Here is a 24700-nt window from a genome sequence, read left to right on the forward strand (position 1 = left end):
ATATTTCATTAGTTATAACAATGCTTTCTAAAGTCTTTGAAAGAAAAACAGAATCTAAGGCACAATTGTGTGCTGTATGCAAAGGGATGGGTAGTATCTGTATGTGCATCTTTATTTATTTATTTACATAAATTTATATATAATATATAATTATATATCTATATCAGATATAGATATATAATTATATATATAAGTATACTATATAGAGTATCAGCAACATAAAAAATACTTATATGAATTGGTAAGTAAAATATGTTTTTCTACACAGAAAAGAAAGAGGAAGAAGAAGAGGAAGAGGAAGAAGAAGAAAAGAGGAGCCAAGAGGAAAAACCAAATGTTAAAGTACATGCCATGGTCTCTGTGTTCCAGTTTATTATGAAACAGAGTTATATCTGTGCCCTCATCGCCATGATGGTATGTCTAAACTGCTAAGATAAGCAAACTAGGGTAGCAGTGCACATAATGTTGTTTGTCCAGGGTGTTAAACTGTCCTTCAATACTTCAGCACAAATATATTTATCTTCCAAATACTTTGGCAAGATGGTGACTTGTCATGTAAATTTTTCATCATATTTTTATTTTATAGATTATAAAATCCTCTCATGTCTAGCTGTATTTAGGCAACTTTGAATTATTAATGTATTTCCCCTAATTTAACTCCTGAAACCAGACTGTCGCATTATATTATCTTCAGATACAGAATGGGCTATTTATCAGAGTAGGTTCCCAGGTGCTGTTTGCTAATAGATGATCTATTCTTACTTCAGAAGATGTAATCTAACATTTATATTTAAGTTAGGTTAGATTTCACCCAGTCTTTGATCCTGGAACATATTGGTAGGTGTGAATTTTAATGACGCTGGGTTAAAAAAACATATGATGTGTGGTTATGACAGGATGAACCACATCAGTGAGATCCTAGAAGTATCAGATTTTAAGGGTAGGGCATAGAGACATCAGTGTCCAAATGATGGAGTGTATGCAGGTGGGTTGTACTAAGAAGCTGTTACATAAATTATGATAAGATGCATTAAAATGTAAGAAATTTTGAGGAGGAATATCTGGCTAGATGCAATGGTGTTCCCAGATAAGGCCATGCCTCCATATAACCTAATCTGATTATCAAAATTAACTATATCTGTGAGGAATGAGTATATAGTACTGTTTATATGCCTCCTCTACTCTCTACCTTCATCACTGCAAAAATGTGGCCTTAACTGGTAGATAAAGGGAAAAAGGATTACAATTCCCCTTCTTTCTATAGGACAATATTCTGAAGTTTTGAACACACTGGTTAAACCTAAAATTGTTTATATGAACAAAAATAGTCAATTCTTAGTTCCGCATTTGGACAAATTCCTTTCATTGAGGAGTATTGAAAAATGTTATGCTTCAGACAAAAGGAATTGAACTCTAGTTTTCCCAAATAGGAAAGAAAGATTGCCAACATCTACACATAGTTACAATTTCTTCTTGTAAATGTTAGTTGCTGTTATATTCAGAGTGTGATGCAAAGAAAATTTCTTTGCTCTCCAGATTGAACAAGGTTCATTTCTGATTCAAAAATCACACACTTTAATTAAAATTCTGTCTCTGCACTCTTCTTTATATTTCACTGTTTATTGCAATAGTTTGATTGATAACCAAATGCTATAAGCAGTTGCAGTGAAATATCTGGATCTCAAATATTTAATTCAATCAAAATGGTATTTCCCATGATATTTCTTGACTCTTATTTCCCTCAAAGATAGCTTAGTTTGACTGTTTTTATAAAAAGTAAATACTTCCAAAAGTAGATTAAAATTTGCATTTTGCTATTTGACAGAAAAAGTCCATTTTAAAAACACACTTAACAGAGCAGACTGCCCGTTCAGAGTGTGGGTCTTGCCTGGTGCCATTTTGTTGTTTTAACAGAGCCAAAATGCTAATTTTTTAAAAGTTTCTCTTTTTCACTGAAGATCCCTATTTTATCAGACTTCTTCATAGACAGACACAGGAGTTCAGAGGAGCCAAGTCTGTCAGAATGATGTATATATGTTTATGTGTACTTCGAGAATATGAGTATACAAAATGATCACAAAAGTCCCAAACTCAACACACCAAGCATTGTATTACCACATTTAACAAATTACCATATTTAATGGACTCTTAGATATTTTACCTCTAAAATAAGGGAGGAGGGATTTTTGCCACTTCCGCATCTCTCTCTCCCTTAGTAAGTATGTGTGTGAATAAATAGCAATTTGTTTAAATTGGAATGGTTGGATAGAACTCTCCCTGACTCACAAAAGAATGGCAGAATTATAATTTCCTTTTCTTACTGTCATTTATTGTGATAAATCAAATTAAAGGTGACCTAATTTTTATAAACTCTAGAGACGAAAAAAATAATATAATGGAAAAATTAAATGTAGGGACTTGATGTTGAAAATACCCAAATACTCAAATGGCTCAAGTTCCCTCCAGTGATACAGATTACAACTCATTCATGCCTTCCCCTACTCTGCAGCTCTTTTTGATATTCTACCATAAGTTTGGCACAGAATTTCTACCCAACCTGATGGAGACCTTCTTCACCCTCTAGGTAATGTGAAGGTACTAGTGAAGTGTAAGAACTGCTTACCTGTCATCCCTCAATCCTGCCACATAACTGGTCCAACTTCACCTATCATTCAGTTCATAAGTGGCATGTTTTTCTCCTTTTTTCTTTGAATTTCTTCATTGTTTATCTGTTTATCACAGTCGCCACCATCTCCATCCTCTTTCTGATATTTAAGAAATTCTTCATTGAGTCAGCAAGCATTTATTAAGCACGATATTGTTGTTAAGTCATTTCAGTCATGTCTGACTCTTTGTGACCCCATTTAGATCAATAAACACTGGAGTGGACTGCCATTTCCTTCTCCACCTCATTTTACAAATGAGGAAACTGAAGCAAAGTTAAGTGACTTTCCCAGGGTCACAATCCTAGTAAGTGTCTGAGGCTGGATTTGAACTCATGAAGATTAGACTTCCTGACTCTATCTACTGTGCCACCTAACTGCCCTTATTAAGCATTTACTCTGTGCCAGCCACTAAACTCTAAACACTAAAATAATAGAATCTCACCCTTTAGTGAACTTGCATTTTATTGGACAGCAAATAGACAGAAGCTAAAAAATAGAAGTGACATGAAGTTATCTAGTACGGACATAGTAAAGAAAGTCTAATGTGCATCCTGCAAAGGAATGACCTGAACACCATCCTTAAATGGAAGTTTGGGGAGTAGACTTCCAATAAGAGTGGTATCAGGGGAGGAGAGTACTTCAAGTGTGAATTGTAGGACTAGGGTGAACTTCCAGGAAGAAAAGGTTTCAGAGGAATGGTAGAGAAAGTTGACAATAACTATTTTAAAATAATAAATGAATTTTTGTTGATATTTTATAATGCTTTTGTTCAGTTATTTCATGAATGTCTGATTATTCGTGACCATGTTTGGGATTTTCTTGGCAAAGATACTGGAGTGGTTTGTCATTTCATGCTCCACCTCATTTTACAGATGAGGAAACTGAGGCAAAGCTAAATGACTTTCCCAGGGTCACACAACTAGTAAATGTCTGAGGCCAGATTTGAATTTATGAAGACGAACCTTCCTGACTCCAGGTTCCACACTCTGTCCACTGAGCCACCTAGCTGCTCATATTTTATAATTCTCATGTGCTTTAGACAGCCTTATTATAAATAATACATAAAACCAAAATATACTTTAGGAAAGCGGTATAGAAAGCCTACAGCAAATGTTTATTTCCTCCAAATTGATTTTATTTAGAAACACTTGCAAGAAAACTGATTCATAAATTGTTTTGTAATCACAATTTACTCTTGATTGCCTGATTTAATCAGAAATAAAGCTTATGGTGCCAACTGAAATCTAAATCCCAAACCACTTTGGTCAGTACTTTCAATCTCTTCTCCCAGAAAATACTTTATTAGACATACTGATGAGAAACTAATTTAGATAAACCAATTTCTTGAATAATCGAGTATTGACAAGACTTGTAAGTTGATTTACAAAATGTACTGGCATCTATCTTTGGGAATGATTAAAAAATAAAATACTTTTATTCTTTACTTTTTTGGAAGGAATTTGGGAGGCCATTTGCCTCTTCTGTCTTCCTTTCACATCTCTTTAACTTCGTTCTCCACTATATCCTCATTTACCCCAATCTTTGATGACAAGGTTCTTCTTTCTAATTCCCAACCCTCTCCATATACTCTTGATCCTATTCCTACTTATACTCCCCACCAAATTACCCCCACTTTCATCCTCCATTCTTTCATCTGCAGTATCTCCTTTATTGTTACCCACAAACACATCCAAGTCTCCCCCGTCAAAAAATAAGGACCACCTCAGTAGAGCTTACCATGCCCCCTAGCTATCATCCTGTCTCTCCTCTTCTTAGCTAGACTCCTTCAAAAAACTATCTACATTTGGTATCTCCATCTCATCTCATCACATTTTCTAAGCCCTATGCAGTTTGGCTTCTGACTATATCACTCAGCTGACTGTCTGCAAAATTACCAGGAATCCCTTGTTTCCAAGGTTCCATGGTCTCTTCTAGATATTCCTCCTTACCTGACTTCTCTGCAGCATTAAGATACTGATGAATACTTTCTCTTCCTGAGTACTCTTTCCTCACTGGCTTTTCATGACTCTGCCCTTCCTTAGCTCTGCCTGTACCTATTTCTAAGTCTCTTTTGCTAGATCTTAATCCATGTCTTACCCAATAACTGGATTTCTGCCTTGTCTCCAATGGTCTGTCTTGAACCCTCTCTTTTTTCTCTCTGTACACTTTCATTTGCTGATTTCATCAGCTCTCATGGGTTAAATTATTACTTCAATGCAAATTATTCACAGATCTCTTGCTCTAACTCTTGTTTATCTCCTGAACTGTAGTCCCACATCTTGTTGTTGTTCAGTTGTGTCTAACTCTTCGTGATCCTATTTGGAATTTTCTTGGCAAAGATACTAGAGTAGTTTATCCTTTCCTTCTCCAGCTCATTTTACAAATGAGGAGACTGAGGCAACAGGGTTAAGTGATTTGCCCAAATTAGTATCTGAGGCTGGACTTGAAGTCTGGAAGATGTTTTCCTGAATCCAAGCCAGGCTCTCTATCCATTGTGTCACCTAGTTGCAGTCTCACATCACCAACTGCCTATTTATTGTACATTTCCAACTGGGTGTCCTTTAAGTATCTCAAACACAATGTATCCAAAAAAACTTATTGTCTTTCCTTCCAAATTAACCCCCCTTCTGAAGTTCTCTATTACTTTCAAAGGCACCACCATCCTCCCAGTCACCAAAGCTTGCAATCTACATATAATCTTTGACTCCTCTCTCACGCTCACTCCACATGTCATTTTGTTACCAAATCTTACTGTTTCTGCCTTCTCAATATCTCTTGTATGTACCCTCTTTTCTCCACTCACAAAACTGCCACCACACTTTTATCCTCCATGCTTAGCACAGTCTACATATAGTGAATGCTTAATAGATACTTGTTGATTGATTGAATGGCAAAATGTATGCCATTTGGCCTTTGTGATCTAGACATTGCTAAAAAGAGACTTATTTTTGGACTAGCTTTGAGTATTGGATTCATATGAGTAGATGCCTCATACAACACACACATATGTGTGTGTATATATATATGCATATATTTGCATGTGAAGTATTTATATGTATAGTTGTTTGTGTATTTAATTCTCAAAAGAAATAAAACTCACGTGAGTATTTTTAGCAGACCCTAAATCTATCTTATATGCCTTATACTAGTAGTTTTCAAAATTGTTTATCTTCAAACTCCAGATGTGGGTCACATCATCCAACACACACACACACACACACACACACACACACACACACACAATGGCTGATCTCTAATCTTTTAAGCAGAAAGAAGACAGGATTGGAGGGCAAGAGAACTTAAGATAGTTTGTGGTAGCTATTCTGAGATGGGATAGAAATAGAGATATTTAGAATAAAGGTAGAAGACTTAAAAGAGTCCCCAAGAATGTTTTAAAGGAGATAGAGTGTTATGCTATACAAAAGCAAGTATTCTTAAACACCTTCTTCCTCCTTCAGAGCAGTGAATACCAGTAATTGGTGCCATGTTCTCCCTTCAACATCCAAATCACCCTCAATTCAAATACTATTTAACCAAATCCGGCCTTTTACATTTAATCAAATTTTAACTTGCTAGGGTGAAGGGGGTTAAAAATTCTATTAACCATTATGAATCTATCTTTTTCTGTTTTTCCACTGAGGCCTGGAGTATTACATATCATAGCTGGCTGACTTTTGTGCTATTGATTTGGTCTTGCACTCTTTGGATGATTCGCAACAGAAGAAAATATGCAATGATCAGTTCTCCTTTCATGGTTGTTTATGGGAACCTACTATTGACATTACAATACATATGGTCTTTTGACCTTGAGGAAATCAAAGAGGTTCCAGGATTTCTAGAAAAAAAAGCACCAGGGGAACTTGCATCAAAGGTAAGTGGGCTAGATAGCAAAGAAATGAAAGGATATATACTTCAAAGCAAAAACTTTAAAATAATCCTTCAGGTGCTAAGTAATCTTTTCAGGAAAAAATTTTCATCAAAAAAAAAAATGAAGAAACTATTTTAAACAATTATTATGTCCTACAGTTCATTCTTTTAAACACATAAAATCCTATGAGTGAATATATTCTCTTTCCTTAGTTTGGGGTTTTTTTAAGCAATGATACAGCAGAGGTATCAGGCAATTACATGCCCCCACAGAACTCCCTACAAAGCTGAATGTGGCTGGAATAAGATTAAAATGTATTAGAAATATTTAATAAAATAAATAAAAATATAATGCAACTTAGATCATGTTAATTTGTGGGTTTCTAAGTCAATATTCAACATTTGAGTTTGATACCACTGGCTTACACTAAAAAATGAGGTGTTTGGAAAGAAAACAAGGGTGTCAAAATGAGAAAACAGTAGAAACTGCTTTGGGTTAAAAGATAATGAATCTATATATGACAGCTAAATAGAGGTACATGTCTGCAAATTTAATTAACATGTTATAGATGATCAGTGGATATTGATAAAGATTTTTTTTATACTTTTGCCTTACCATTAAGCTCACTTTTTTGGAAATAGAATATATTATTTTAATGTTTCCTTTCCCCCAGCGATAGTATCATGGTATGTTTTTGCTCTTAGATGATTCGTTATCTTCCTAAATTCACTTTATATTTGAGTCTTTTTTTTTAATAGAGGATTGATTTCTGAATAACAGACTTTGTGGAGTTCACTGTCTATCTGTTTTGTTAACAAGACAGCATACACTTGGTATGGTACTCACTGTGTGGATGACAGACTAAAATTCCAGTCATTAGTAATGGCATTGCCTTAAGTTGTTGATGATGCTCTCCCTCCCCACCATCTCTCGGGAGACTCCATACAATGCAATTTCTATATACAAAACTAGTTCCTCTCAAGGTCTCATATACCCTCAATGAATGATGTTTACAAGACCTGACACAATTTTAGATCTTAAACATAACCATTATTTAAACACAAAATGAAATTTATAATACACACTAATATGTTAAAGCCAATGTGAAATAAAATACATTATAATCACATACATTAACTTGAATCTCACTCTTCCACCAATACACATCTACAGAAACCTGACAAGGAAAGTTACATGATGGAGGAAAAATCATGTGCTTAGGATGACCCATAATTCTGGATTTTATTTTTAGGAAATACTAAGATTCTAAGGATAATTGCACTCTTTTAGGATAAAATAAAGTGCATAGATTTGTGACTGCCATTTTCCTAAATATTCAGTGACTCTTCTAGATTTGTTACTGTCTCAGATATTTGAGCTTGCTAAGAAGCCTAACTTCCACATAAGTTAGAATGTTATGTTAAGCTTATGTTTAGTAGGGAAAAATAATAAATAAATTTCCCAAAATACTTCCATGGGAAGATTATTAGGATTTGGATTTACTCTCTGTGAACACTGACATCAAAATGAAAAAAGGACAGAGGCTTCATCAGAAAGGCAGATCTCATAAGTCATTACAGTATTAATTATAATTTTTGTCCCTAACACTTAAATATCAGTTATAAAAATGTGGTTGTCCTAGCTCTCCTCTGGGCTTTTTTTTTCTTATTTCTTCTTTGGGATGATAATTGAAATAATAATGGGTTTTATTTTCTGTGATGCATTTTCCTTCCTGTCTATAATGGACATTGCAAGATTTAAAAAGAGGAGCCTATTCTTATTTTAAAATAGTAACAATGCCATAATGAGGACAGGAAATCAACCAAGGACAAGCATCTTGAGGGAGAACACTTGTTGAAAAGTTGATTTCCTGCCCAGATGGAAGCAATTTAGAATGTGCAGTCACTGCACAGAGAGTGCATCATCATCATTCTTCTTCGGGGTCTCTTACAGTACAGAGTACATTACTGGTACTCACTAAGTGTATGCAGGCATTTTTATGAAAGGGAATCGAAAAGCAAACTTTCTGATGAAATAAAATGGATAACTGACTTCACCTCAAATGACATAATCTACTTGTTTTTCTCCCCACCCACCCTCATTGGAACCCCCTTCTTAGGAGTGAGAAACTTTAAAAATAGTCTGGTTGTTGCAATATTAGTTACATTTTAATTGGTTAATGAGTTTGCTTTCTGCTTTCAGATTCTTTTCACCATTACTTTCTGGCTGCTGCTAAGACAGCACCTCACAGAGCAAAAAGCACTTCGATTAAAGGAAGCTCTTTTATCTGAGGTCAAAATTGGAAGCCAGGAAGATGAGGAAAAAGGTAAATTGTGTGGTGTCTTATGCATATTAAAGTGTAAGCTCCTTGAAGTTAAAGGCTATGTTATTGTCCATGTCATATGCCCAACATTAGGTACAGTGCCACATGCATAGTTAGCACATGATAATAGGCTGTTTCTTATTTAGGATAGGGATTTATAATGTGGAATCAATAATGAGTTAGAGGACCAAGAGGCTATTAGAGCTTACCCTCTAATTTTAAACCAGTCTCTTAGAATGAGAAAAGAGATGGGATAATATTTCTTGCTTTCCTTGATCATAGTCATTTAGTTCTTTTTGATGAGTGAGAGGAAATATATAATCTTTCATAAGAAATGCCAACACATGTAAATAGCAGCATGGCCGATCTTTTATTTTAAAAATTATTATTCTTTCCTAGGGAAAGAATGATCAGTATTAGAGTTTTCCTTTTAGCTCCAGGAATAGAAGCTTTTTTTTTCAACACCAACACCAGCTAGGTGGTGCAGCAGATAGAGTTCCAGGCCTGGAGTCAGGAAGACTCATCTTCTCGAGTTCAAATTTAGCCTCACACACTTGTTATCTGTGTGACCCTGGGTAAGTCATTCAATTCTGTTTGCCTTAATTTCCTCATCTGTAAAATTAGCTGGAGAAGCTGGAAGCTGGAAACCAGTCCAGTATCTTTGAAAAAAAAAACAAACCCAAAATGAGGTCACAAAGAGTCAGACATGATCAAAACAAAAACTTGTATGTTCACCTTCTGGCTTTCAGGTGAATATTATTTATGTTTCTACAGGCTTGTTAAATTATATATTTTAAAGATTAAGCAATAAAAATGGTATAAGAATTTGCTCATTTCGGCCCAATAATTGGTATGATACTATTTGACTCATGAATCGACCAATTATTTGACTAGGATTCTAGGATGTGGAACTGGAAGGAACATTAGAGATCTTTTTGTTCACCTCCCTTCTTTTATAATTATCAAAATGATCAAAATTACATATTTAGTCATATTAAAATTGCATATTAAATCATTATTTAAGTTGATTATGACCCATATGTTGAACTTGGGGGAAAAGGGGAAAGGGCCCCAGGACAGATTTAAATTGCATTTTGTCCAGGTGTAATTCCAATAAGACAATAAGCTGAGTAACAACCTAAGTTTTCTGTTTTAGAAGATGATGAACTGCAAGACATACAAGTGGAAGAAGAGGCCAAGGAAAAGAAAGAAGATAAAGGAAAAATAAAAAAGCAGGAAAGCAAGAGAGAAGAAGATCATGATGAGGAAGAAGACGACCAGGACATCATGAAAGTGATGGGAAATTTGGTGATGGCCATGTTCATTAAATATTGGATTTATGTTTGTGGAGGAATGTTCTTCTTTGTCAGCTTTGAGGGTACAATTGTAATGTACAAAATCATCTATATGGTGCTCTTCCTGTTTTGTGTGGCCTTGTATCAGGTATGTAAAAGGCAAACCATACTATGTACTTCATATAGATTCTAAGAGATTCATTTGAAGAACTCATATTATTTCAGTCTCTAGAATAGAGTAAAAGTGGATGAAAAGTGTAGAGGTGGATAATAGAGGGCACTAATATTAAGCCCTAGAATTCAAAACTATTACTTTGAATTGATTCAGTTCTGCAAAATTAGGGTATGGAAATATTTATTATTTTTAAATGAAGGCTCGAAAAATTTCTCCTCCAGTGCTTCATCATGGCATGGAGGGGGATAAGAGGTTGTATAGACTATGTAAGCAGAGCAGAAGCTCTTACATATTCTACAAAGTTAAAAATGTTTCACATACAACATCGTGATGGACTAAGTGTCTGCATCAGAGGATGAACTCAAGTAAGTTCAGATAATCTTGTCACCAGGTTGACCACTAGGTGATAAATTTTTCAGCCATTGTAACTTTCAAAGACCATTTACTAAGATATAGAGAGCTGGGATTTATACTGTGAAAGAGGTGCCCAAATTCACAAAGCTCCAGATTTTTGAAACCAATATGTAATATTTAAATAATCATTTAAAGGCAATTTTTATTTTTAAGAAAGTTGTCTAGATCATTTAGGGTTCACCTATTCCAATTTAAAGTTCTCTCTAATGGCACGGATATTGTAAAGTACTAAGTGCTTCCTCTGGGGCATTTATGTTTGGATTTTGGATCCCAAATAGGACACTTTTATAATTATATGTTTTACTTACAAAATGCACTTCCTGGATTCCATGCCAAACAATAGTAACTGACATCTGGTTTTTTAAAGTTTTCAAAGCCTTTTATAAACTTCATCTCATTTAAGCCTTCCAATAACCTAAAGGGGTAACCAGAGCTTCAAAGATTAGTCCAGTTTTGTAGGTGAGAAAAATAAGGTTCAGCAGCTAGGTGATTTGCCTAGGTCACAAAGCTTTAAGTGTCAGAAAAATGATTTGAACCCAGGTCAAAGTCCAGAAGCAACAATTGAAATAAATTTTAAAATGAAAAAAAGTTGTCCTAGCGTATGGAGAACTTACTTCAGAGCTATGAAGAACTGGTCTCAAATCCTGCCTCCGGCATATATTGGCTCATATATTGGCTGTAGGATTCTAGGCAACCTTTCAGTGCTCTAGGCTACTCTATGACTATAGGTGGTCCAGAATGCATCCACTAGCATAGAGTTTCCTTATCTGGGAGTTTTCTATAGCAATAAAATCAAAGCTCCAGGGTTGGGGGGAAGGGGAAAGCAAAATTCCATTGCATTTGTATTATATTGGTATATTTATTAGTGAAAGCATTAATGAAAAGACTTATTTTCATTCAACTTAAAGACGTCTTCAAAAAAAGAATTAAAAGATAACACTCATGAATCTGTGATCTCATAAGGTCATAGAATTAGAAAAGGAAGGGACCTTAGAGGTCATCAAATTCAACACACCATTTTGCAAATGAAGAAACGGAAGCCCAGGAGGGTTAAGTGACTTGCCCAGAGTTACAAAGGGAGTGGTGAGCTTTGGAGATGAGTTTTCAAACTCATCTTGGTGCCTTTCTTTTTGTAGTGTGCAGAGCAAGGCAGCTAAAACAGGAAGCAGTGTAGATCAAAATACTAATGCAGCTGATCCACAAGAAAGTTCATCAAAATGCAGACAAATATGAGCTGAACCACATGAAGAATGAAAAATCGTTCAATTCAAGTAACCATAGTTTTAAAAATTTCTTCAAATTTAGTTGATTTCTCAAAGAAATATCAACATTTTTATGATAAAGCTATATTCATTCCATATCTCAGAGCTTTAAAACCATCTGTATACAAATGAAAAGAGATCTGATTCTACACACACACACGCACACACATACACACACAAATATCCATACGTATTTTGAACAGAGTTGATAACCTAATACTATAATTTTCCCCCCAAAATGTCTATTAACCCAGTTTTCCATGCTCACTAAACAGATTTAATATATCAGTCATCTGTGGTATTTCTTTATTCTTTTCCAATGTCTGATTCCAGGTCCACTATGAATGGTGGAGGAAGATACTAAAGTATTTTTGGATGTCAGTAGTTATATACACTATGCTGGTGCTCATCTTCATATACACATATCAGTTTGAAAATTTCCCAGGCCTGTGGGAGAATATGACAGGATTGAATCAAAAAAAGTGAGTTGTGTTTCGTTTTCTTTGGGCTATGAGAGTAGTAGATGTGATCAAGATCTATCTACATCATTTGAATGCATTTTTAATGTTTGCATTAAAAAGTACGAAATTGTGGTAACCTTTCTGCCCTGATTTTTGAAACTAGAAACATGAATAATTTTCTTTTACCTAAGCAGACTGTAACCTGGCAAAATATTATCTAAGCCAACGACATTTAAGCTAAGAAAATTTCCTTATTTATATTTTTCACCGCAAATTTTTCCTACTAAAGAATAGAGGCCTGATTCTTTAATATATAGTCTAGAAAGAAGATATTTTTGCACATGTATAGAGGGAAGCCTCCCCTAAGTCTGAGGATCACTGAATTCAAATCTGCCTCCATAGTCCAACTGGGGTACATGATATGTCTCACTGATATTTCTATGAAATGTCTACAAGATTCTAGATGTTTAGAGGTCATTGTTTTTTTTTTTTTAAATATACATAGGTTGCTGATTCTACCTGAACTTTCCTTTCCTTCACTAGAATTGAATGTTTAAATCTATGGATAGATAGATAGTTGCAGTGAGGAGAATCAGAGAGATGTGTAGAGTAAAAGCACTATGGTAATTGGTAACTAGAAGAGTCCTTCCGAAGTTGAATATTAAGAAATAATAGTAGCTTGTCATAGTGATCTAATGTACCTCCTGCATGTCATATATAAGAGGGATGATAAATGTAAGTGGGGGATTTAATAGCAACATTTTCTGTATCCTTTTCCCCAAAATTTCAAAATGTTATTTATAAATTATATATTGAAAGACACAGTCATAAATTCATGAATATATATTTCTGTTTACGTGTATAAAATCTCTGAAAAGGTCTGCAAAGTACATTTTCAGTGGCTGAGTAGGATACTGGCTTTCTTTTCCAGGCTAGAAGATCTTGGTTTGAAGAAGTTTACTATTGCAGAGCTATTTACTCGTATATTTATCCCAACTTCCTTCTTGCTGGTGTGTATATTACACCTTCATTATTTCCATGACCGCTTCCTGGAGCTCACAGACCTAAAGTCTATACCCACCAAAGAAGACAACACCATCTACAGGTAAACAAATAAAATGGCTAGTTGTCTTTCTGAAGTATCACCTTAAAGGAAGATTGTGAAGCCTATGATTCCATATTAGCCTAAACCTTAGATTTTGCATACCTGTCATCTCAGTCAAAGAAAGAAAGAAAAAATGAAGAAATATAAAATGTTTGACTGACCTCTCCTGAACTGAATATCAACTCACTTGGCACAAATGTATAGGCAGATATTCCAGTGTAAGATGTGTTCACCAGATAGTACAGAGGATAGTTGTGTAGACAACTACTATTTTATGTATACTTCGAAAGATGTGTTTTCTGTTGGAGAGTACCATTATAAAGTCCAGCACGCTTTATAATTAACTTTAAAGAATACTATATGACCTTATTTCTAAACATTTTGCAACTTCTAATCATATTTTGCTAATAAGAATTAAATTTGGTTTTCTTTCCCTGAGCACACTCCAAATAAGTAGTTCAAGTTTGAGTAGTTTAGAATTCTCCCACCAATCTCTCATAATCTACTTACTGATCTTGAATCCTTTACTGGTGGATCTCTAGGGCTTGGGCTAGGAGTACCTGCTGCTCTCCGAAAGTCATGAGGAATCCCTGTAGAAGGAAGTGCATGGTTGGCAACCATCCCTAAAGTGCAATTTGGAATCTTGTTGCATTTTACTACCAAATCAGTATTTATATGTTATTGGAAAAAGCAAAGGCACCTGTTCAATTAAAGTTGGGGTTCCTGGGGCAAGTGATTCAGCCAACAAGAAGTCATCTTTAGATTTTTAATTGTCTACAGTCTACACATAAAGACTTTATTGTAATTTTCAAAAATGCTAATTTGCATTTGGTATTTCCTGACAATGCAAGAGCAAAATACTTCTAATTTTAGTATGGCATCAAGGGTTATATAAGATGTTATATGAACTGGACGGCCATCACCTCACTTTCAGAGGTTACTTATTAATCAAGACAGGCCTCTTGGATAGCATACAAGTAGCTTTTGGTGAACGGCAACTAATGTCTATGAACTCTTAGCAGTGTCTTTTTGTTTCCTAAATTATTTTTGCTTCCCTTCCTTTCCTATTTCTCTTTTAAGAGCACTCATTTGAACACCAGAGCAATGATTCTGGGAATGGTTATTTTTGTCATGTGTCCTGCCTCTTCCTTTGCAAAACAGGACACAGATGTAAACTGTATGTTACCTGTGAAAGCAAAACTTCAATCCACGACCATGCAGCAAGTTGGTCACTGACCTACTAACTGCATGGGCCAGCAGTGGTGTTAATGCTTAGGGCCCATAAAGCATATGGAAAGTCTATTATTTCCACTCAGGCTCCTTTCTTGAAGTGATCACAGCAGTATTTTCTGCGTGCACAGTGTGGGTTCGATTATACAGTTGGGAGTGCTGCCATTAAAACCTCTGCTTGTGCCAAAACTCTAGTGCTGCTTTCTTTTCTTCCTGGATTGGTCCCCTCAATATCCTTCAAGCCACTGCATGAGTACGATGAAAGATGAGCCAAATATTCACTTTTCATATGAAAATAGAAATCCATTACTTGTCCTCTTCAAAGTACTTGACAACCCTAAGATCTGGTTTAAAAATTTCTATGTCATGGAAACATTAAAGTAAGAAACCAGCAAAGGTTACTTCAGGTAGTCAGTAGAAGTCCATCAAGAGGGATGATCATTTCCGTTCTTAGAAAAATGTCCTTCTAGGGCCTCAAAGAGTGGGAGATGGATGCGTTATTAATAATAACTAATAACACGATTAGCATTTTGCTATCATAAATAAGTATAAAAATTCACTACTCAAATAGCTTAATAGGTTCCACCATTTCTAATTGTTATTATATAGCAGAGACCTATCTACTTACAACTGCCTTTGCATAATTAATAAAACTAGTGTTGATAGGTAACACTTATTTTGTGCTAGGCACTGTGCTTAGGGCTTTACAATTTATTATCTCACTTGATCCCCACAACAACTACAGAAGGTAGGTACTATTATTATCTCTATTTTACAGGTGCAGAAACTGAGCCAACTGAGATTTTGACTTGCCCATGGTCACACAGCAATTAAGTGTCTGAGGCCATATTTGGACTCAGGTCTTCCTGACTCCAAACTCAATGTTCTATCCACATGTTCTATCCACCTAAATGCTTCTGGAAGCATTTAAGATTTGTCATTAATTTTACATCTCTGAATTTATTTAGTTTCCCAAAGGTTTGGGCCAATATATGTATTTTTTCTCAATTTTAACGATTCAGAGAAGGAAAGTCTTTTGAGAGTTTGGTTTTAACAACTTCTCTGATTTTTCTGATTCTGCCTTTGTGGAATACAAGAAGAGTAACTAACAAGAATGATCCTTTTTTTAAAAAAAAGCATGAATTATGCTAATGTATCTGCTGCTGTTTGCTGTTTTAAAATCCAGTTACATTCTCCCTGTTTTGCTTATCATTTTTGGATAGAATAAATATGAAAATATATATTCAGCTCTTAGAATTGGACCTGTCTGCATTTCACTGGCTTAGCCAAGGGGACACAAACTTTTAAAAGTGCATATGACATGTATTTATCTAGATACATACCTCTCTGTATGAAATTGATATCTACTATCTATCTAGATGTATCTATCTAGACACATATCTATCTATATCTATTTATCTGTATGAAGTTGATATCATCCATTTTAACATTGGGTGGCCCACATAAGTAAACATGCACACACAAATACATACACACACAGACACACTTTTTTTTAATAGCCTTTGAGAAACTTTAGTTGTATGCCTGAGTTTCGTTAGTTAAGTATTTTTTGGTTCAGAGGAAGGAATGGATATTTTAAAAGTTTTATTTCCATTCACAACTATGTGATAGATGTTGAAATCTGAAGAATTTTAATAAAGTATGATTGGGAAAGCCCAAAATAAAAAGAGACAAATAAAAATTAGACTTCTTGTTTCTTACTCAAATTTACTTTAGCTATACTTTGATCTCGGTGTCGCACCTGTAGAATGCTGCCAGCATTTTTTCACTGCATGACAGAGAAGCTTTCAGAACTGTGGGTTCCATAGTGATGATATTCATAATAATTTATCTATCTATGTATGTGCCTCTGTAAGACACTCCTTCATTCATTCCTGTTTAATAATTTCCTCTTTCTCTCTTTAACTTGTTTCCCATTGCCATCGCATGTACTCTTGTGCTTCCGTCTCTCACCTTATAGCCATGCCAAAGTCAATGGTCGTGTATATCTAATAATAAATAGGTGGGTACTTCAATGTTTCCTTTCTTTTTCTAAATAATGTGCCTTGATTTGTTCTCCTCCTTACTTAAATAAAAGAAATATTACTTATCCGAACAGCATTAAGGTATTTTCATGGATATGTTATTTAGCATTAACTCATTTGTTTGTTGTGTTCTCTGCTATATGAATTTGGACATTTTAAATTTGGTCATCACTTGGTCCTTTTCTTTTCAATTTGAAGCCATTTCACCATTTAGCCAATTCTCTTGATAGATTTATGTAGTTCAAAGGCTTATTTTTAATTTTGCCTACTTACAGAAGGATATCAGAAATATGACTAAAACAAGATTATAGAGATATCAGTTTCTTTAAATTGAAGATATCTTCACTTCCCAAAACATTAGTATCTATTTGGGATGAAAACATTCACTCTTCCATTTGGGGAAAGAATTATAATATATTTGGAATAAGGAGCATCAGGTTTTAATTTATTTGATGAATTTTTATTGAGCACCTATTGAATAGAAGTCACAGTATTAGGTATCATGAGTGTACAAAATCTAATAAAACAGCATCTCTCCTTTTGAAAATTCCTAATTTTATAAAATATAGTGGAAGAGTTGACAAATCCACCCAAATTCCATAAAAGGAAATGTAACAGTTGGTGCCATAAGATAAGATTTAGCTCCTACATATCATTGCTCAAAGATTTAAAATACTACATTATTTCTATATTAATAATAGAAATAAAAGCTAGTTCAGAAATTAGCATAGTGAGAAGACATACTGGGAGTCAGCTAGGTGGCTCAGTGGATAGAATGCTTAGCCTGGAGTCAGGAAGACCTGAATTCAAATCCAACCTTGGACACGTAGCTGTATGACCCACACTCACCCACTGTTTATCTTAATCCACTGGAGCAGGAAATGGCAAACCACTCAGATATCTTTGCCAAGAAAATCTTTGCACAGCATTGGCACCCACGTGGTTGCAAAGTTGGACACAATTGAATAAGTGAACAACAGTAGAAATAAAGCTGAGAAGCTAAAAAGACCTTAGTCTAACTCCCAAATCTTACTGAGGAAATTAAGTTCACACAGCTAATTAATTTATTGGCAAGACTTAGAATGAATCTTTTGTATGCCAGTTCCCAATCTGGTTTTCATCTTTCTGATCTACCTCACTGTTCATGGTTTTATTATTTTCTTTGTATTTAATTCACAAACACAAGAATGCCATATATGAAGTTTCCCTGAGTTCCTTGCCAATAGCTGTTCTTTTACACCCTTGATCTTGGACTAAATCTTTGGATTAAATCTTAAATAGTAAATTCTGTGAAAATAAGACATAAGACCTAAGTCTCTATTGAGCCACAATAGCCACTTGCAAAGTAAACCAAATGTTTTGTCCTACATGATTTAAACAAATTTAAGTGATTATTTTCTGTATTTCAAATTTAGCAAACATTTTGTCATCTCCACTGAAGAAGAAAGGTCACACAGGTGTTCAGGCCTATGTAGAGAAAGTATAGTTACTAGACTCCAATGTAGGACTTTCAGTGACTCTGGAAATCTCACCCTTCTAGACTCTGTTGCTCCTAATGCACTTACTAATTGTTCCAGGAAATCCGGGGGCATAGTATAGGATAAGAAAAACTTTCTTCCATATTTGTTCCTGCAGAATCCCTTAATTGACTTTATACTATTGAATAGGCCTTATAGAAGTCGCTTCATATTTGTTTCAAGAACAGGCCCCTGTGACCCATTGACCCAAAACCAGAGTGGATCCTTTCAACATTCTACGCTGATGCTAAGATTGTTTTAAAAAAATTCCTATACAAAAAAATTCCTACACAAAGCAAAATCAGCAAGTATGACAAGATTAATATTAAGAATTCAAAATTCTGTGGTTGTGTTTTCGAAACATTTTTTAATCTTAACTTGTTATGTGTGGATCAGTTGAAAGAATTGTGGATGTTTAGTAAGCAGAAGAGAAAATTCCACGGGGTCATATGTTCAAGTATCTGAGTGACTGTCAAGTGAAACTTTTTAGTAGTCATCTAACTAGTCTTCTCTACTCCAATTTCTAACCTCTAGTCCACAGTTTGTAATCCTGTGATATATCATTCCTCTACGCAAAAATGTTCAGTTGCTTCCTCATCCTGACATTAAAGACTAACTTTAATCTGGATCCAACCTGTGTTTCCCAGCTTTTTGTCACACTATTCCCTTTCATGTATTCTTCATCTAGCCAGGGTAGACTCCTGACCAGCCCATATGTTCATCCTAGCCTCTCCCAGTATTTTTTATGCCTTGGTTTACTCCCATGCCTTGAATGAATCCCATCCCATCTCTACCTGTTGAAATTCTTCTTTTCCTTCCAGGACTAATTCAGGCATCCACTTCCACTATGAAGAGTTCCCCAAACTACCCTGCTGAAAGTGATCTTTCTTCTCCTGAGATTTTCCGTAACACTTTGGGAATTTTCCCTCCTACTAATCATAGTATTCCTTAAACTACAGTTACCTGTAGACATGCTTTATTTCCCTTATCATGGTGGAAGAGTTGCCCTTTAGGCTTATAGGAAATGTAGTTTCCAGATAAGATGTGTAGTTATTGCACAGCAACACATCAATTGTAGACTTTCTCTTATCTGATTCCAGGTAGATCAATTTTTTCGTTACAAAGACTGCCTTATTTCATACTTGTATCTCAGACACCCAGGGCGGTGCCTTGCACATGACAAATTAGACATTTGTCTAATTGAATTGAATATTACTTAATAATTAGGATATTAACTCAACATACTATATTCACAGTGTTTCCATAGTTCAGGGATAGAGTAGTCATAGCAGCATTGATCTAGATTTGAAAGGTACTTCAGAGGCCATCTAGTCCAATCTTTTTATTTTACAGATGGAGAAACTGAGGTCAAATGAAATTGAGTGACTTGCCCAAAGTCACCCAGTTAGTAACTTACAGAGGTGAGATTTGAACTCAGGTCTTTTGACTCTCAAGCGCTGTACCAAGAATTGCAAATGTCATGAGAAATCATTAATCCAGACTAGCCCTTTTGAAGTCCATTTGAAACAAAGAAAAATATGAACCTGTATATTTAAAAGGAAGATTTTTAAAAATTTCTTTTCAATCCATTCTGGCCTGACAAAATACTCTAGAATAGGACTGCATAAGGGTATTACTTTTTATTATTTATAATTAGCTTACCAATAAAATGAAAATGGGTCTTTTAGATGCTCTTTGGAAGAATGTATTATCTTAGTCACTTTAAACATTCCACTTGAAATCTTGTTTACAGTGTTAATATGCTTGGAAAACTCTTTCTTTCTAGCATGTTCAAAGGTAAGTTCAACCAAGCTTCAGTTTGAACGATCCACCATTCCAGAAATACGCTGGCATAAATTAATGAGGTGATACTCTGGTAGGGTTTTCATTTCATTAAACAGACATTTTGATATGCTGATGTGAGACAGAATCCAACCCTTTTGACTGTGCTTCCAAATATTGTCAACCTCGTCTAATATCACCTTATTTAGGAATTTTGTACTCCTAGATACACAGGTATCTCCCACTGGCATGAGAGCCATCAATGCCCCAGCATAGTTGTAATTCTCCTACTTCACAGAACTCCTGCTCCACGTTATGATGAAATATTTGTTGTGGGAGTGCTTATGCAATATTAGACTTTACAGATGCAGAAGAACAGAAGGGAATATAAGAAAGAGGTAGTCAGAAGCACATTAAAAATTCTGAGAAATGAAGATCCTAACTCACAAATATATGACCTCACTAGTATAAGCGATGTAAAATAAAACACGAGGAAAAGAAAAGGAGAATTCATTTTGGGGAAAGATAGACTACAAGATATGGTATGCTGGTCACAGTTGTACTTATGTCATTACCAATTCTCTTAGTATGCCTAAGATGGTAACCTTGAGTTTGTAAGGTAGAAAAAGGAATCCTAAATTCCACTTTGTTCATATTGCAATGAAATGTTTTTTTCTCTGTGTTTTTGAAATGCTTCCACCCCTTAATGTGAAAAAGAATCACCTTTTTTTTTTGTTCTTTATGTGTATATTTTGATATATGTATATGTTTCAAAATAGCCCACATGTAAAAAAAGACTGAGGAAGGAAATTCCACTCATATTTTGAATCTGTATCTGAATAATTGGCAAGATCTACCTCTGCTAGGGTAATTTCACAGTGATTGATCAGATTAACCATTGAGTGATTGATTCATTGTCCAGGGTTAGGTACATAAAGGTACTTCTCCCTCCACTTTAAATGTAAAAGAACCCCAACGTAGACACATAAGCAGAGGGGACAAGTATTTATTAGATTTCTTTATTCTTTTCCATAATTGAAAAATTAAAATTCCTTTAATAGATTCATAAGTGTTTATGCAAGTTTAAGATAGATAGCTTTGGCTGGATATAAGATAAAGATGTTAGTTGTCTTCTACTATTAAGTTTTAAAGTTATCAATTAATTATACTTCTGCTGTCTATAGTTGGCCTTATTCTTCTCTGTGTGTATATCTTTCATTAAAGTTGCACACAGTCATATAGACATGGGGCAGCAGAGTGAATAAACAAGTGAATATACAAGTCATTCATCCATGGAGTGAATTTTATTACATGGAAGCAAAAACTTAGGGCAGCTGGGTGGTGCAGTGGATAGAGTGCCAGGCCTGAAGTCAGGAAGACTCATCTTCCTGAGCTCAAATACTGCTTCAGACACATACTAGCTGTATGACTCTGGGCAAATCACTTAATCCTGTTTGTCTCAGTTTCATCATCTGTAAAATGAGATGGAGAGAAAAATGGCAAACTAGTATCTTTGCCAAGAAAACCCCAAATAGGGTCACAAAGAGTAGGACACAACTGAAAAATGACTGAATAACAACAAGGTACTGTGTGCTTTGGTAGTGCTTTCAAATACTTTCATATCTTTTCTGGCAATAATTTTTAGAGATGGGCTTTGTTAACCAGGTGTTGAGTACAGAAGGGAAGATAAGAACTTTCTTCAAGATTAGTATTATCTTTTTGTATAATGTATAGCGTATAAGTGCATATGTGTATATGTGCAAATGTATGCATATAACACCCAACAAGGTTAAGTGATCCAAGGTCACAAATGCAATAAGTAACAGGGCAAATTCGTAATTGGAACCCAGGTCCTCTGACCCCAGGGCTATTTCTACGAAACAATGCTGACTCCCCTGAATGTCCTAGATACACTGTCTTTCAGTATTATGGACTGTTGAATCCTTTATTGTTATTGCAAGAAATAGTTTCTAACTAGGAAAAGTAAATGTGCTGGTGTAGTGCCTATGACTAGGTATTGCTAGAAGAATAAATAGATACACACAGTTCTATAGAACATGCCTGGTTTAACTTTTGATAAGATATATTATCTAGATGATTGAAAGAACCAGTGGTATAATATAATATGGTCATATAGCTCAATATTAGCTTATTTTCTGAAGGCAAAAACCTACAAATAGACAGACAAATGAGTGACAAAGGCAAAGTGACCAAAAAGGCATCATACATTCCCCCAGAAATGTTGAGAGGTTTTCATTCTTTAGCCTTGTCTTTGTTTTTTAGTTTAACTTTCTACATTCTAGTGCCCTTGATCCAGTGTTATGCTTTTGATAGATTTTTTTTAAGAAGTGGTAACTCTGTAGTTAGTTAATAGTTTTCCAGTAGGATTGTAGGATTTAAAGCAGAAAGGAACCTTAGAGTTCTACTACTTCAAACTCCTTATGTTATAAATGAGGAAACTGAGGCAGAGAAATGTGACCTTAAGTAAATCACTAAATCTCAGTGGCCCTCCATTTCTTCATTTATTGAAATAGATTGCTTCTATGGACCTTTCTGTGTCTGAATCCTATGATCCTGGTTTATTGACTACAAATATAAAATGTATCATCCCTCAATACTCATTCTCACTTGTGCACAGAATTCTCACACACTCCTTACTGCTGTCCAAAGTAAGTTGTTAAATCACCAAATACCAGAACTGGACGGATTATAGACTTCTTAAGGCTAAAAGCATTTGGCTTCCTCTGTGTAATGCTTTAAGTGAGGGTAGAGTGGAATGAGTTTATGCAAAGTTGACTAAAAGCATACTTCATTTAAAAATATGAAAACTTCTTTGAAATATGACTGGTATGATTCATGTGAGACAGTTTGCTGCATTACTAAATAGCATGCTATTATTATGCCCCTCGGGAGTTTATACATCCTTCTTTACAATGCTGTCCTCCACTGTCCATCTCTGCTTAGTATAGAGTTCTTAGTAAATGCATGTCATCGATGCCACTCTGGAATGCATTTGGCAAAGCTACTGCAGATGGCATACAGGAATGCACTAGTGGATGTTGTGTAGCATGATATGTAATCTCTGACATTCCTTTTAATCCTTCTGTTCTCATCTCCTTTTTTTCCTTTCTATTTCAATTACTTTGAGCAGCATCAAGAAAAAATTACCAATCCACCAAAATGAGTAAGTCCCCCTGTGAAGCCATGAAATGCTTGCTCTTACATGATGCCATTTCATGCTTCTACATCCTAAACTCTGGCCATTTTTTCCTCTGGGAAAAATGTCAAGTTTAGGTGTTGATAGCACTCATTACTGACTAATCATTAGAAGCTGAGTTAGAAAAACTAACTCAACCTAATTTAGTTTGCAGTATGTTTGTAGAAAGTGCTTTAAGAAAAAGAAAGAAAAGAGGTTAACATTCACTGGTTGAAAGGCATTTGTACATGCATTCATTTTTGCTTTGGTTTTTTATTCATTTTGCTTGCTCCCACATTCAGACTGCTCATTATAGCATTTCCTCTGTTGACTTGGTCCTTCTCTGCCAACAGACTGGCGAATCCAGAGGGAAGCCTTCCAGACCTGGCCATGATGAATCTGACTGCAAGCATGGAAAAGGAGGCAATGAGGAAGCTTGAAGAGGATGGTCAGGAGAAGACAGAAGAATACTATGAGGAAGAGGAAAAAGGTGGGCATAGAAAAGACAGTGAAGATGAGGAGGAGGAAGATGAAGATGGAGAAGAGGAATCTGAGGAAGAAGAAGAAACTTCAGGTAGCTTACGTTCAGCTAAGAGTTGATTGACTTCACAGAAAAAAAACAAACCTGTTTATTCTGGTCACTTTTATTAAAATGAAGTTACTCTAATCTTGGCTTATAAAGTTGAATTTTTCTCTTAGAGTTTCACTTCTAACTGTGAATAGAAAGTATGCAAGGGGGAAATGTCTTCAAGCATCCACCAAAGGGCAGACCAACCACATTTATCAAATAGATTGAACACAAAACTCAAAATGTTCCACAGTCATTCTGCCACCATATGTTAAATTACAAGTTATAACCAATGTACTTTTATTTTTACTGAATTAAATTTATTTTTATGTCTATATAGACAAGAAGGGTAGGTCGGTGGTACAGTGTATAAAGTCTTGGACCTCGCGTGAGAAAGACTCATCTTCCTGAGTTCAAATCTGGCTTCAGACACTTACTAGTTGTGTGACCCTGGGCAAGTCACTTAACCCTCTTTGCCTCAGTTTTCTCATCTGTAAAATGAGGTGGAGAAGGAAATGGCAAATCACTCCAGCATCTTTGCCAAGAAAACCCCAAATGGGGTCACAGAGTCAAACACAACTGAAAAGCGACTGAACAAGAGCAGCGTATAAAGAGGACTGTAGTAACACAAAATATTTGCTCTTCTGGTATGATGTCGAGTGAACTTTCTTTGTAAGTGCTCCTCTAAGACTCCCATTTCTCAGATGGTGTTTGAAAGGAAATTAAGTCAAAACTCTATACAATACTGATTTAATGGACAGATTTATAACTTCATTATGCCACATTCTCTCAG

At 35.2% G+C, this 24700-nt stretch overlaps 1 protein-coding gene across 12 annotated transcripts in view; it reads left to right on the forward strand.

The window, feature by feature from the left end:
- Positions 1-24700, forward strand: part of PIEZO2 (piezo type mechanosensitive ion channel component 2) — a 533986-nt gene that overhangs the window by 403128 nt on the left and 106158 nt on the right. For 9 of the 12 annotated variants that reach the window (XM_072604214.1, XM_072604221.1, XM_072604219.1 and 6 more), the window contains 7 exons: positions 269-414; positions 6307-6537; positions 8737-8860; positions 10014-10300; positions 12337-12485; positions 13396-13569; positions 23693-23913. In XM_072604214.1, coding sequence (XP_072460315.1) covers positions 269-414; positions 6307-6537; positions 8737-8860; positions 10014-10300; positions 12337-12485; positions 13396-13569; positions 23693-23913 — 1332 coding nt within the window. The remainder of the gene's footprint in view (positions 1-268; positions 415-6306; positions 6538-8736; positions 8861-10013; positions 10301-12336; positions 12486-13395; positions 13570-23692; positions 23914-24700) is intronic. The other 3 variants (XM_072604215.1, XM_072604223.1, XM_072604217.1) reach the window with 1 other exon arrangement.

Source organism: Notamacropus eugenii, chromosome 4 (genome assembly GCF_028372415.1).
Source record: "Notamacropus eugenii isolate mMacEug1 chromosome 4, mMacEug1.pri_v2, whole genome shotgun sequence".
Taxonomy (NCBI): Eukaryota; Metazoa; Chordata; class Mammalia; order Diprotodontia; family Macropodidae; genus Notamacropus; species Notamacropus eugenii.